The sequence below is a fragment of the Protomyctophum parallelum genome, assembly GCF_964188405.1.
Source record: "Protomyctophum parallelum genome assembly, chromosome: 9".
Lineage (NCBI taxonomy): Eukaryota > Metazoa > Chordata > Actinopteri > Myctophiformes > Myctophidae > Protomyctophum > Protomyctophum parallelum.
This window is the reverse complement of record NC_139706.1, coordinates 51,429,858-51,445,026: the sequence shown is the minus strand read 5'-3', so window position 1 is coordinate 51,445,026 and position 15,169 is coordinate 51,429,858. Positions and strand designations below refer to the sequence as shown.

Sequence of the window (15,169 nt, the reverse complement as noted above, 5' to 3'; positions counted from 1 at the left end):
CCGGGAGGCGGTACAATAAACGGTAAACAAACAAGAAGAAATAAAGCGACCAAATCGGTCAAACAAAGATTAAAAATACTTAACGGCTTCCGCGCCACAGGAGATATTCGCAGCGGTTTGTATAGGTACTTATAGTTCACGATTTCACAAGCCCTCAAAGGAAAACAGGCCGTCAAACGGCGCAGATACGATGTTAGTGAGCATATTTATGTCCGCATTCCAAAATTCACATACGAAAATATAAATATGAACAGCGACCCTACACAAAGCGACATCAAAATTTCAGAAAAGCTTTATGGAGGGTTCCGAGAGGGGCTAAGAATTACCATCATCACGGTAGCATCGAATGACGCTGCATGATTGGCAGAAGCCCGAGAAAAAGTAGCAATAGCTGAAATGAATAGAAGTCATGTTAGCAGCTGTTTTATAGCAGTAGCTGAAGCATAACATGAAATGATAACATGTTAACGGCAGATTTAGAAACAGCTGTATAGCCTACCCGGATTGGCTGAAGGCTAACCTGAAATGATGGCAGCAGATTTAGTGGCATCTGAAGCATGACCTGAAATGATTAAACGCATAGCAGCAGCGTTGTCTGATGATAAAACTAAATGTAAGCAGCAGCAGCATTGCCTGTGATAAAACTAAATGTAAGCAGCAGCGGCTAGCCGCAATTTGCAACTCTAGATTTTTTTACAATGGGTTGAATCTAGAGTTGCAACAAGCTCCATCCACTTCCTATTCATCATTTTTGGTTTGCCATCTGCTTGTCTTAAACGACGTTAAACTCACCAACATTGCAGCTGTAGTCCAAGCTTGAATTATCCTCTTTCAATCTGCCGAGCTTGTTTTTCATAAAAATCCACCGTAGAGATGTTATGAGCTACTTTCTGTCAAGACATCCTCTGCAAGTGATTATTTTTCTAAGTGCTGGAGTTTGGAAGCACTCGTCGTACGTCACTGAACGGCCCTGCGTTCAACCTGTTTCGAATTTGCACATAATGCAGGAGGCAGCAGCGCGACCCGTTAACAGAAACGAGTGCTTCCAAACTGCAACACTTAAAAAAATAATCATTTGCAGAGGATGTCTTGACAGAAAGTAGCTCATAACATCTCTACGGTGGATTTTAATGAAAAACAAGCTCGGCAGATTGAAAGAGGATAATTCAAGCTTGGACTACAGCTGCAATGTTGGTGAGTTTAACGTCGTTTAAGACAAGCAGATCACAAACCAAAAATGATGAATAGGAAGTGGATGGAGCTTGTTGCAACTCTAGATTCAACCCATTGTAAAAAAATCTAGAGTTGCAAATTGCGGCTAAGCAGCAGCATGGCCTGAAATGATAAGACATGTTAGCTGCAGCAGCAGCAAGTTGGCTTGAAATAAAAAACGATAGTTACGTATGTAACTACGGTTCTATGAGTCCTGAATGACCGCCAGAGGCGGTGCTTTAAGCACTGAATACGTCCCTTCGCGCATGCGCAGTCGAGTATTTTATACCAACAATGTCGGTTGACCCCGTGATGACCCGGAGTCGTCTATAACTTCCGGCAGTCATCCGGGGCTCAGTCCCTACAGAATCTTCTCGCGAGAACACGAGGATTCTGAGTGACAAGAGTGCCTCTGGCGGTCATTCAGGACTCATAGAACCGTAGTTACATACGTAACTATCGTTCTATTTCGTCCCTGCTGACCGCCAGAGGCGGTGCTTTAAGCACTGAATGACTTATACCAGCCAAGTCACGAGGAATCCTGATTACAGACCTCAAAGGGTAGAACCGGAGGATTCGGGGAAGAGGGCCACGTCCACTGGGTGGGGAGTGGCAACATTCACCCTGTAGTACCTTGAGAAAGTGCCTGCCGAAGCCCATGAGGCGGCGGCACAAATGTCCTCCAAGGGCACCCCTCTCATGGCAGCCCATGATGTGGAAATGCTCCTTGTTGAGTGGGACCGTACCCCTGATGGTACGGGGAGGTTACTTGCCTCATAGGCGTGGCTGATTGTGTCTACAATCCAGTGGGACAGGCGCTGCTTGGAGGGAGCGCCGCCTTTGTTCACACCACTATGGCAAAAGAACAGCTGCTCTGCTCGCCTGATGCGTGCAGTAGCTTCAATGTAGGCTCTCAGGGCCCGGACTGGGCACAACAGCTCCAGTTTGTCTGTCAGCTCCCCAGGTGGGGGGTTGAATCGAGCCATCCTGATAGGCCGGTTGAGGTGAGCCTGCGACAGCACCTTCGGGAGGAATGCTATGTTTGGCCACAGCGTGACCCCCGAGCCGTCTGCGTTCCACCTCAGACATGATTCGCTGACTGACAGAGCGTGCAGTTCACTGATGCGCTTTGCCGATGTAATGGCCAGGAGAAGGGCTGTCTTGCCTGACACCCACTTCAGCTCTGCCTGTGCCAAGGGTTCGAAGGTAGGCCCGCACAGGGCGTCCAGTACCCGGTTAAGGTCCCATGAGTATGAGAATGTGTGCTATAGAGCGGAGCGCACCACTTGCCGCTCCAGCACATTGCCGTGTTCGGCCCAGTAGACTGGCATAAACTTCATAACCCTGTTGGGTCCCATCAGATTCAAGACATGTCGACACCCGTCTGTCTTGCGTCACGAGGAAGTATGTAGATCGGACTTCCCTTAGTGTGACTGAGGATATACAGCCTCTGTTGCGCCCTTGGGCAGGAGGACACATCACTCCTGGTCTGATAGTAGGGCTCTCGTCATGTTGCTGATAATGGCCATTTTGACCCGCCGGGTATGGGGGGCTGGCGTCAGAAGGCACTGCACAGCCCGGAAAGTCACAGTCACAGTCAGGTCCCTGCGTGGGACGCCAGGGAACACGCTGGCCTCTAGTGTGGGCCGGCGGTGATACGCGAGCTCCGAGGGCAGTCAAGATGATTTCATCAGTGTTGGAGCTCGGCCCTTTGGGAGGCGGGATGTGTCGTAGGCCTGCAAGCTGCAGCCTGGTCTTCCCCCCCTGGATGGTTCGCTCCGGCGATTCTCGCCCGGCTGAACCACCTAGTGCTCCTGGCTCCTCAGGGAGACTATGGAGAGTTGGCCTAGGCTCATCAGTCAAGCTTGACTGTGAAAACCCGACTTGGCGACGGGCTAGAGATACGATGGACATCAGCCGCCCACGCTCTGAGGACATGACGCCAATGCCTCCAGTGACACACCAAAGGTGACTGAGCCAGTATTAACGTTGCCACTATTAAGTGTGAACGGGAGGCCCCAGTGAGCAGGTTGTCTGTGCTCCTGCACTGGGGTCGAGGTCACCTAGCGTTCTGCCGCCGGGCCTCGTTGGGGAACACAATGAGGGATGCAATGACAGGCTTGGTGGCTGGCATGTAACCCAGGCCAGCCCTTATCGCCTTGTGCGTTCAAATCTATTAAAGTGTCATGTCGCAACGGGTTGTCTCAGGACACTTTTCCCAATCAGGGCAGGGCTGCCAGGATTTCACCATCGGTATAGAGATGGGAGAGGGCCCTGATCGTTCGCCCGGCAGGCCTGTAGCTGTCTCAGGTACAGGCGTGGGGGACGGCGAAGACAGCAAGATGAAGGCGCTTGGAGGAGCCGACTGCCTGCTTTAGTATGCGTTCCACGGCTATGCGCATGAGCTGAGAAGTGGGAGGCCGGCTCTGATGCCTGGGAGGCACCGCCTTCTGCATCTTCCTCATAGTCATGGAAGTGCGTAGCTTAAGCTGTCGGGGAGAGCACATCAACCTCGAGTCAGTTGTGGCATCGGAGAGGTAGGCGCTTCGGCACCCTCCGAGGTGCCTAGGTGTTATCTGAAGTGAGCATGGCCCTCATGCGGGCCAACTCTGCAGATAGCTGAGCCCTCTCGGATCTGCTGTAGTCAGCGGTCAGACCTTTTCCTCCTGGCACACGGGGCAGGACCAAGGTCGGCTCACGGCTGAAGGAGAGCTTCACACGAGGTACAAAAGTGGGAGCTCTCCATTGTGGTGGCACCGGTTACTCTGGACCGGCCGGTGCACACAAGTCCCAACTAGCCCAGGGCGCGGACGCTACTGGTTGCTAGGTGTTGGCCATATGCTTGAGGGAGCGCATACGCTGTCTGTACCAGCAGAGGCTTTCGAGGTACGAAAGTGGGTGCTCTCCGTTGTGGTGGCACCGGTTCCTTTGGACCGGCCGGTGCACACCAGTCCCAACTAGCCCAGGGCGCGGACGCTACTGGTTTGCTAGGTGTTGGCCATATGCTGCAGGGAGGGGGCGCGTACGCTGCCTGTGCCAGCAGAGGCTTTAACTTAGATCGGCATATAATGACTTAATCGAAAAACTGAATGCTGCTATACCTGCCGCAGCATGTGAATATGCATTTACGTTTATGCAAATGCTCATTGCAGCACTTTGAGATTCAACCAGATGTAAAGTGCATCATAGAAACAGCACACAAACGTTGCTGTTAGATAGACTGTGCGACCTGCATGGTCGCGGTGGGGGAGGGGAGCTTTACGCTACCTGTACCCCCGGCGGAGGCTTACTTATAATTTATGATAATAAAGTAGCCTTCAGTCAAGGTTTGGACGCTGCTATGTAGCAGCTGTAGTGTTTCCTATGTGACCGTTTATCACGGCACTATGACGCTTATCCAAACTCCAGTGCATTATTATTTATGTTTGCTAGTCCAGAGCGAAACAAAAGACACTTCCAATACACTAGTCACGTGTGCACTACTACGCATTCATGCTGGGAGGAGGGAGCGCTACCGCTGCCTACCCCAGCCAGGTTCGGTTAAATAAACCGACACAAGCTAGTTTTGGAGAAAAGGCTACAACCGATAGCTCCACCGATAGGGGCCACCTGCTGAAGGAAGGGAGCACGTACGCTGCCTGTATCAGCTGCAGCTAATGAACATAACAAGCTATACACCAATAGCTGTTAATAAATGCTTGAGCTAACAAACGATTAGTAGTAAGTAACATCAAGCTGGCCGTATGCTGGAGGAGCGGAGCGCATACGCTGCCTGCCCTGTACCAGCTGGGCCAACAAACAGTAAGGCAAGCTATATACAGATAGCTTTTTATCTTCAATAGTATAATAAGCGCTTGGGCTACAACTACAGGTAGCAGCGCCAGTTAGAGAGCTATGCTGGAGACCAGCTAGGCTACTAAAAAACAAGACAAGCTATAGCCTGTTCATAAACAGCTTTAACTTTAAGCTACTGGTAGCAGCTGTGAGCTACGCTGTCAGCAGCGCCAGATACTCTGTGCTGGGGACCAGCTGGGCTAATAGGACCTACAGGTACCCAGGGGCACTAATCCGACCTGTGGGAACAAACCAGGTTGCACCCACTGTATATGCAAAAAACTGTTAATGGAGCTTTGAGCTCCAGACATACTGGTAGCAGCTTCAGCTAGGCCCACTACTGGGGGCCAGCTGGGTTAACAACCAGACAGGCTATGTACACCAGTAGCTGTTAGTACTATTTTGCTACAAACTATACTGGTAGCAACATCAATACCCTGGGAGGACGCAGGAAGCTGCTCCTGTACCGGGCTGATAATAACAACAATACAGCTATTCGCAAAAGCAGTTAAGCTTGAATGCTGCCAATATCGGTATATGGCTTTGGCCAGCAAGGCTCTTGCCATCACCAGCAGGGGCTAAACAAAGCTTAAAAAGTAGCGTGTTTAACAAACGAAGGTAATATGACAGTGTTCTTATCCTTCGGCAAGTCTTATAGTCGCTTATAATAAGCGCTAGCGTTCACAGTCGAACAGACCTCGTATGCAGAGCAGGGAGGCGGCGCGAACGCAGCCTTTACCCACACACAGGAGGTTATGCCATGATAAGTATATGATATCATATGAACGTCTGTTTAGCGGGGATAGCGCCGCTTTAAACGATAACGTACCTTCTGTCCGGGGAGGGTTTTGTTAGCCTTCATTACCGGCGAGAGAGATTGGACGCTCCTGCGTCCACGTGACATGGGTTGTCACCGAGTGCCTCCCTCAGATGTTGGGGGCCAAGGCACCCAGGGCAGAGGTCATGCCCATCCTCTGGCCGCAGAGGAGCCTGGCAGGAGGTGCACAGGTGGTGGCGGGGTTCGTCCATTGGAAACCCGCAGATGTAGCCCAGAGCGCGGACGCTAGTGGTCGCTAGGGGTGGAGCCGTAAACTGGTAGGAAGGGAGCGCGGACGCTGCCTGTGCCAGTAGAGGCTACTGTAGCTGCTAAAGGCCGCTTAGCTGGAGGGAGGGGGCGCGCACGCCGCCTATGCCAGGTAAGGGGTGCTCTAGCAGAGACCAGTATATATGATATATATATAATGATATAGTTATATATATATAATTTCAGAAAAACCAACCTATAAAGTGGCAATGGCTCTGTGCCGAAATTAAAGTACACTATTTGAGAACAAGTGACTAAATCAGTCAAGCCAATTCATATAACCGGGGTTACTGACGTAACCTCGCGGTGGTGCTATATAGCTGGCCAGTGCCAGCAAAGACTCATTCAGAGAGGCAGAGTAATATAGCAGTAAATAAGTACACTTATAAGTAGTATAAGTATAAGTAGTATAAGTATAAGTAGTAAGCAAATAATAATAGCGTCGACTCACGTGCTGGGAGCGGGTAGCGCTAACGCTTGCCGTCACCAGCACTGCGGCGCAGCCTTCGTGGGAAAACAAGACAGCGTAAGCTGTCAAAGAGAACGAGCTATCCGTTCAACTTTGACGGGTGCTAAACGGGACGCTCAGGTCGCCGTTTGTAGCACGCGGCGGTGCTATATAGCTGGCCAGTGCCAGCAAAGACTCGCTCAGAGAGGCAGAGTAATATAGCAGTAGATAAGTACACTTATAAGTATAAGTAGTATAAGTATAAGTAGTATAGGTAAGTAGTAAACAAATAATACTAGCGTCGACTCACGTGCTGGGAGCGGGTAGTGCTAACGCTTGCCGTCACCAGCACTGCGGCGCAGCCTTCGTGGGAAAACAAGACAGCGTAAGCTGTCAAAGAGAACGAGCTATCCGTTCAACTTTGACGGGTGCTAAAACGGGACGCTCAGGTCGCCGTTTGTAGCACGCAACCGTGTGTGTTGCAGGGAAGCAGCGCGCACGCAGCCTATGCGAACAGGGGTTGTCTGCTTACCTTGTTCCCACGGGGAAAGAAGACGATGTGAAGCCCAGCTCCACTCGAAAACGATACAATAATAGTAGTATTAAGTCGCAGTCCCTGGAGGGCGAACGCACGCGTCACAGCTCCGACCAACAATGGTCGCGGGACTACCGGCGACTTAGTAGTAGCAAAGCAATAGTTCTGTTATCGTGCAGTTTAATTCTGCTGTAGAACTCTGTACAGTGTACAACTTGCGCAGCGAGAAGAAATTAGGGACTGAGCCCCGGATGACTGCCGGAAGTTATAGACGACTCCGGGTCATCACGGGGTCAACCGACATTGTTGGTATAAAATACTCGACTGCGCATGCGCGAAGGGACGTATTCAGTGCTTAAAGCACCGCCTCTGGCGGTCAGCAGGGACGAAATAGAACACGAGTTAGCAGCAGCTGAAGCCTGAAATGAACATATTTAATAAACGACTTTGATAGCTCACAGGAGACAGACATGCATGCAAATAAATGATTGCCTCCTCTGCTATCTCTTGATATAAAACTGGAGTTACCTTTGTAACCTATACTTTTAGAGCAGTAGCCTAGCTATAATGATATCATGTAAACAACAGCAGTAAAGGTAGAATTGAAATGATCGCAGGCATGAGTTAATAATTAGCAGAATTGTAGGCATGATAGTGGCTATAGATAGCATTAGCTGCAGGCATGACAGTATTAGCTGTATATGTAGCCCTAGAATGGCTCTTGTTGTTTCATACAGTATATACAGTATTTCACATACAGAGCCATAGATCTCCCTCCTTGATTTCTGGTAGAACTTTAACATGTGCGGCCTAAATGTGATAAATGCTCCGTTTGTACTCACCCATTAAATAATTCCAAAGACGTGGAGAGAAAAATGGTCCTCTAGTTTTATATCCATGTGAAAGTTCTGGCACAAAACGCGTATTTAGTGAATTATCTCCACTTTTTCAACAGATGCACACGGACATCTTTCTCTCCGGGCGAGGGGGGCCGGAATAATAGATGAACTGAGTTTACAAATACGTCCTGTTTACCGCAGACGTCATCACCAATTGACCAGGGAAACACAAAAGTTTGGGTCACACAATTGGAGCAGGCCACATGGAGGAAGTGAGGTAAAATTCTTCAAGAACAGCAGTTCTGAACTTAGCCCAGCTAAAACTATTTGAAAGAGGGCAGCTAGTGACTGAGCTGCCACTTGTGAGCAGTGAGTGTGTAAGCCTCAGAGAGAGCACCTTGCTTGTTGCAGACTGAAAGGAGAATGGCAAAGTGTCAGAGGCAGAGATATTTAAAGGCGGAGTCAAATCACCTGGTTGGCTGCTGCAAAAGATGAAGATGAGCCATGACAGTGCTGAAAGGCCGAATGAAAGCGTTGGTTAAGATCTTCCTTATTGAACCTACGCTCCAAGCTACATTTAAGGCCTATTCATAGTCTGGGATTTCGGTGGTGAGGTGACCACCGTAATGTAGCTAGGTGTAATGTTAGTCCACAGAAGACATGTAAATATGAAATAAATGCTTAAACATGTAGCTATAGGTGTAATGTTAGAGACCACAGAAGACATGTAAATATGAAATAAATGCTTAAACATGTAGCTATAGGTGTAATGTTAGAAACCACAGAAGACATGTAAATATGAAATAAATGCTTAAACATGTAGCTATAGGTGTAATGTTAGAGTCCACAGAAGACATGTAAATATGAAATAAATGCTTAAACATGTAGCTAGGTGTAATGTTAGAGACCACAGAAGTGAACCTTTCAAGCCTGTTTTCTCAACTCTCTGTTTCTCTGCCAGACAGTATACTCTATAAGCCATATCTCCAAAACTGGTGGGTCAAACTGAACAACCAATATGTCAATTTGAAGCTATGATTCCCTGCTTCCATATGACGTGAAAAAGAAAAAAAATATCCAATGGCAGTCCCTCAGTCAAATTTGGTCACATTATTATTATATCCATAAGGTTGGGCTTCCACGCTGTGGCACTGTACAACCTTTTAGTACTTTAAGTACATTTTGATGCCGATACTTTTGTACTTTTACTCAAATACATTTTCAATTCCGTACTTTTACTTGTAACGGAGTATACTTCTAAATTGCAGTATTGGTACTTTTACTTAAGTAAAACAATTGAGTACACCACTAACTGTAAGCAACTCTGTGCACGTTCAAATAAATTGACAAAAAGACAGTTCTTGCTTCATATTGTTTATTTCTCATCATATTAGGGAAGGAAGACAGAGCTTGAGCTACTCTCCGGTTTAAAGTACTCTTAAAGTACAGCTTAAAGTACTCTTGAACTACTCTCCGGTTTAAAGCTGACATGTTTTCCGTGTTGAGTTTAAACTGACAAGAAACCGCAGTTTGTAACTTTAAAGTTGTTTCTGTCAGGATAAATTGAAGTGTTGCACTTGGAATATAATATTGCAATCAAATATTATCTGGTTGCCAAAACTGGAAAAGGAAAATAATTGAGCAGTGTTTGTCCAACTTCAGGCATAAATGGAAGCATCAACGTTTAGAAAAAAACACAAAAAAAAACATTAGTTTATAATGCCAAATGTATCCTCTATGAATCCAGATGAACTCCTCAATGAATCCAGATGAACTCCTCAATGAATCCAGATGAACTCCTCAATGAATCCAGATTAACTCCTCAATGAATCCAGATTAACTCCTCAATGAATCCAGATTAATTCCTCAATGAATCCAGATTAACTCCTCAATGAATCCAGATTAACTCCTCTATGAATCCAGATTAACTCCTCAATGAATCCAGATTAATTCCTCAATGAATCCAGATTAACTCCTCAATGAATCCAGATTAACTCCTCACCTACAGTTAATATTTTACAAGCGGAAATCTGCCAGTCAATAAAAACACAAAGTGCCAACAAAAAAAAAAGGTTTTTAACACGGAGCCCGCCAGAGCCGTAGAAACCGTAGGGTTAAATTAGTACCCTATGTTTTCCAGGGTTTATATTCTTTAATCCATGTTTTGATCCGATCGAATCGTTAGCTGCCGCTCGTTAGCATAACAGTCAAAGTGGGACACCTATAGTGGCCATTTTGAAGGTGCGTGGGCATCCGCTTGCATCGTATAGGCTGCATTCAAATCCCTCTATCTCAGAAACGGGTGCAATTAATGTCGTTTCTGGTGACAAGGTTTTCCAACGGCCTGTAGGAGGCGCTGTGATACTCGCCGTCTGCATTTTTCACCACCGACGAGAGAACAACAACCGGTCAAGTTGCGTGCATGCGCGCGTGTGTGTGTGCCCCCTACGGCAGACAGTAGGGGGTGCTGTGGCTCTCAGTAGGTGGTGGGGTGGCGTGAGGGGGCCAGGTGCAGTGCACAGGGCAGACAGTAGGGGGTGCTGTGGCTCTCAGTAGATGGTGGGGTGGCGTGGTGGGGCCAGGTGCAGTGCACAGGGCAGACAGTAGGGGGTGCTGTGGCTCTCAGTAGATGGTGGGGTGGCGTGGTGGGGCCAGGTGCAGTGCACAGGGCAGACAGTAGGGGGTGGGGTGTCTCTCAGTAGGTGGTGGGGTGGCGTGGGGGGGCCAGGTGCAGTGCACAGGGCAGACAGTAGGGGCGCCGTGGCTCGGCGGGCCGATGGCGGCACAGGGAGCACAGCGTGGCCAGCGGGGCGCGCTGGAGGAGGCCGTAGAGGGGCCGTCCTCCTCTGGGGGGCGCCAGCGCGCCGCTCCGGTACTCCAGGAGGTCCCGACGCCAGTCCGTCTCGGGCGGGACGTCCAGGCGCAGCGGCTCCCCGCCCCCCGGGCCCCTGTGGGGGGGGTGGGGGGGCCTGAGCAGCAGAGGTTGTCGGTACGACGCCCCGGAGGCGTAGCGTCGCCGAGGAGGAGAGAGAGTGGCGTAGTCCCGCTGGACTCCGCCTCCTCCTCCTCCTCTGGGCAGGGCGGAGTGGGTGGTGGGCGGAGCAGGGTGGTTGGCTCCGCCTCTGGGGGGGCGGGGCAGGGTGGAGGAGGAGGAGGAGGAGGAGGAGGGAGGGTAGCGGGGCAGGGAGGAGGAGGAGGAGGAGGAGGAGGTGGTGGGCGGAGCAGGGTGGTTGGCTCCGCCTCTGGGGGGGCGGGGCAGGGTGGAGGAGGAGGTGGTGGGCGGAGCAGGGTGGTTGGCTCCGCCTCTGGGGGGGCGGGGCAGGGTGGAGGAGGAGGAGGAGGAGGAGGTGGTGGGCGGAGCAGGGTGGTTGGCTCCGCCTCTGGGGGGGCGGGGCAGGGTGGAGGAGGAGGAGGAGGAGGAGGAGGAGGAGGAGTAGCTGTGGGAGCGGCCGATGCTCTGACTCCTCTGATCCGATCCTAGACGAAGAGGAAGACGAAGAGGAAGAGGAAGAGGAAGAGGAAGAGGAAGGGGGAAGTTAGGACGCCAAGTGGTGGAAGATAACTACTCACATGTTTCAGTTCAGTGTGATTTGGAGACATGCTAAACTAAAGTGTAAACAGCTTCTCTACTCTACAATCAGGCGTCTGTCCAGACTCCCTGAAGACGGCTGTGTGTAGTTAGGCTCAAGAAAGACAATCTTTGATCCCTCTGTGTTGGGGAACTATCGAGCTATTTCTAATCTGCCCTTTCCGGGCAAGGTTTTAGAAAAATGTATCTTTCATCACGTCCCAGGTGATGACCTCAGGATACATCACTGAGGATACGTCCCAGGTGATGACCTCGGGATACACCACTGAGGATACGTCCCAGGTGATGACCTCAGGATACATCACTGAGGATACGTCCCAGGTGATGACCTCAGGATACATCACTGAGGATAAATCCCAGGTGATGACCTTAGGATACATCACTGAGGATACGTCCCAGGGGATGACCTTGGGATACATCACTGAGGATACGTCCCAGGGGATGACCTTGGGATACATCACTGAGGATACGTCCCAGGTGATGACCTCAGGATACATCACTGAGGATACGTCCCAGGTGATGACCTTGGGATACATCACTGAGGATACGTCCCAGGTGATGACCTCGGGATACATCACTGAGGATACGTCCCAGGTGATGACCTCAGGATACATCACTGAGGATACGTCCCAGGGGATGACCTCGGGATACATCACTGAGGATATGTCCCAGGTGATGACCTCAGGATACATCACTGAGGATACGTCCCAGGTGATGACCTCGGGATACATCACTGAGGATACGTCCCAGGTGATGACCTTAGGATACATCACTGAGGATACGTCCCAGGGGATGACCTCAGGATACATCACTGAGGATACGTCCCAGGTGATGACCTCAGGATACATCACTGAGGATACGTCCCAGGTGATGACCTCAGGATACATCACTGAGGATACGTCCCAGGTGATGACCTCAGGATGCATCACTGAGGATACGTCCCAGGTGATGACCTCAGGATACATCACTGAGGATACGTCCCAGGTGATGACCTCAGGATACATCACTGAGGATACGTCCCAGGTGATGACCTCGGGATACATCACTGAGGATACGTCCCAGGTGATGACCTCGGGATACATCACTGAGGATACGTCCCAGGTGATGACCTCGGGATACATCACTGAGGATACGTCCCAGGTGATGACCTCGGGATACATCACTGAGGATACGTCCCAGGTGATGACCTCGGGATACATCACTGAGGATACGTCCCAGGTGATGACCTCGGGATACATCACTGAGGATACGTCCCAGGTGATGACCTCGGGATACATCACTGAGGATACGTCACAGGGGATGACCTCGGGATACATCACTGAGGATACGTCCCAGGGGATGACCTCGGGATACATCACTGAGGATACGTCCCAGGGGATGACCTCGGGATACATCACTGAGGATAAGTCCCAGGTGATGACCTCAGGATACATCACTGAGGATACGTCCCAGGTGATGACCTCAGGATACATCACTGAGGATACGTCCCAGGTGATGACCTCAGGATACATCACTGAGGATACGTCCCAGGTGATGACCTTGGGATACATCACTGAGGATACGTCCCAGGGGATGACCTCAGGATACATCACTGAGGATACGTCCCAGGGGATGACCTCGGGATACATCACTGAGGATACGTCCCAGGTGATGACCTCTGGATACATCACTGAGGATACGTCCCAGGGGATGACCTCGGGATACATCACTGAGGATACGTCCCAGGGGATGACCTCGGGATACATCACTGAGGATACGTCCCAGGGGATGACCTCGGGATACATCACTGAGGATACGTCCCAGGGGATGACCTCAGGATACATCACTGAGGATACGTCCCAGGTGATGACCTCAGGATACATCACTGAGGATACGTCCCAGGTGATGACCTCAGGATACATCACTGAGGATACGTCCCAGGTGATGACCTCAGGATACATCACTGAGGATACGTCCCAGGTGATGACCTCGGGATACATCACTGAGGATACGTCCCAGGGGATGACCTCTGGATACATCACTGAGGATACGTCCCAGGTGATGACCTCTGGATACATCACTGAGGATACGTCCCAGGTGATGACCTCAGGATACATCACTGAGGATACGTCCCAGGTGATGACCTCAGGATACATCACTGAGGATACGTCCCAGGGGATGACCTCGGGATACATCACTGAGGATACGTCCCAGGTGATGACCTCAGGATACATCACTGAGGATACGTCCCAGGTGATGACCTCAGGATACATCACTGAGGATACGTCCCAGGGGATGACCTCAGGATACATCACTGAGGATACGTCCCAGGGGATGACCTCGGGATACATCACTGAGGATACGTCCCAGGGGATGACCTTGGGATACATCACTGAGGATACGTCCCAGGTGATGACCTCAGGATACATCACTGAGGATACGTCCCAGGTGATGACCTCAGGATACATCACTGAGGATACGTCCCAGGTGATGACCTCGGGATACATCACTGAGGATACGTCCCAGGGGATGACCTCGGGATACATCACTGAGGATACGTCCCAGGTGATGACCTCAGGATACATCACTGAGGATACGTCCCAGGTGATGACCTTAGGATACATCACTGAGGATACGTCCCAGGTGAAGACCTCAGGATACATCACTGAGGATACGTCCCAGGTGATGACCTCGGGATACATCACTGAGGATACGTCCCAGGGGATGACCTCGGGATACATCACTGAGGATACGTCCCAGGTGATGACCTCGGGATACATCACTGAGGATACGTCCCAGGTGATGACCTCTGGATACATCACTGAGGATACGTCCCAGGTGATGACCTCAGGATACATCACTGAGGATACGTCCCAGGGGATGACCTCGGGATACATCACTGAGGATACGTCCCAGGTGATGACCTCGGGATACATCACTGAGGATACGTCTCAGGTGATGACCTTATAGGATACATCACTGAGGATACGTCCCAGGTGATGACCTCAGGATACATCACTGAGGATACGTCCCAGGTGATGACCTCAGGATACATCACTGAGGATACGTCCCAGGTGATGACCTCGGGATACATCACTGAGGATACGTCCCAGGTGATGACCTCGGGATACATCACTGAGGATACGTCCCAGGTGATGACCTCAGGATACATCACTGAGGATACGTCCCAGGTGATGACCTCAGGATACATCACTGAGGATACGTCCCAGGTGATGACCTCAGGATACATCACTGAGGATACGTCCCAGGTGATGACCTCAGGATACATCACTGAGGATACGTCCCAGGTGATGACCTCAGGATACATCACTGAGGATACGTCCCAGGGGATGACCTCGGGATACATCACTGAGGATACGTCCCAGGTGATGACCTCGGGATACATCACTGAGGATACGTCTCAGGTGATGACCTTATAGGATACATCACTGAGGATACGTCCCAGGTGATGACCTCAGGATACATCACTGAGGATACGTCCCAGGGGATGACCTCGGGATACATCACTGAGGATACGTCCCAGGTGATGACCTCGGGATACATCACTGAGGATACGTCTCAGGTGATGACCTTATAGGATACATCACTGAGGATACGTCCCAGGTGATGACCTCAGGATACATCACTG

The 15,169-nt window shown here is 50.4% G+C and overlaps 1 protein-coding gene across 1 annotated transcript in view; it reads right to left on the bottom strand.

Annotated features, from left to right (window-relative positions):
• Positions 1–10,647: 10,647 nt before the first annotated feature.
• Positions 10,648–15,169, bottom strand: part of LOC310864627 (uncharacterized protein) — a gene marked incomplete at both ends in the record, with an annotated part of 36,574 nt that continues 32,052 nt past the window's right edge. The window contains 2 exons of the mRNA XM_083773315.1: positions 10,648–11,072; positions 11,193–11,429. Coding sequence (XP_083629441.1) covers positions 10,648–11,072; positions 11,193–11,429 — 662 coding nt within the window. The remainder of the gene's footprint in view (positions 11,073–11,192; positions 11,430–15,169) is intronic.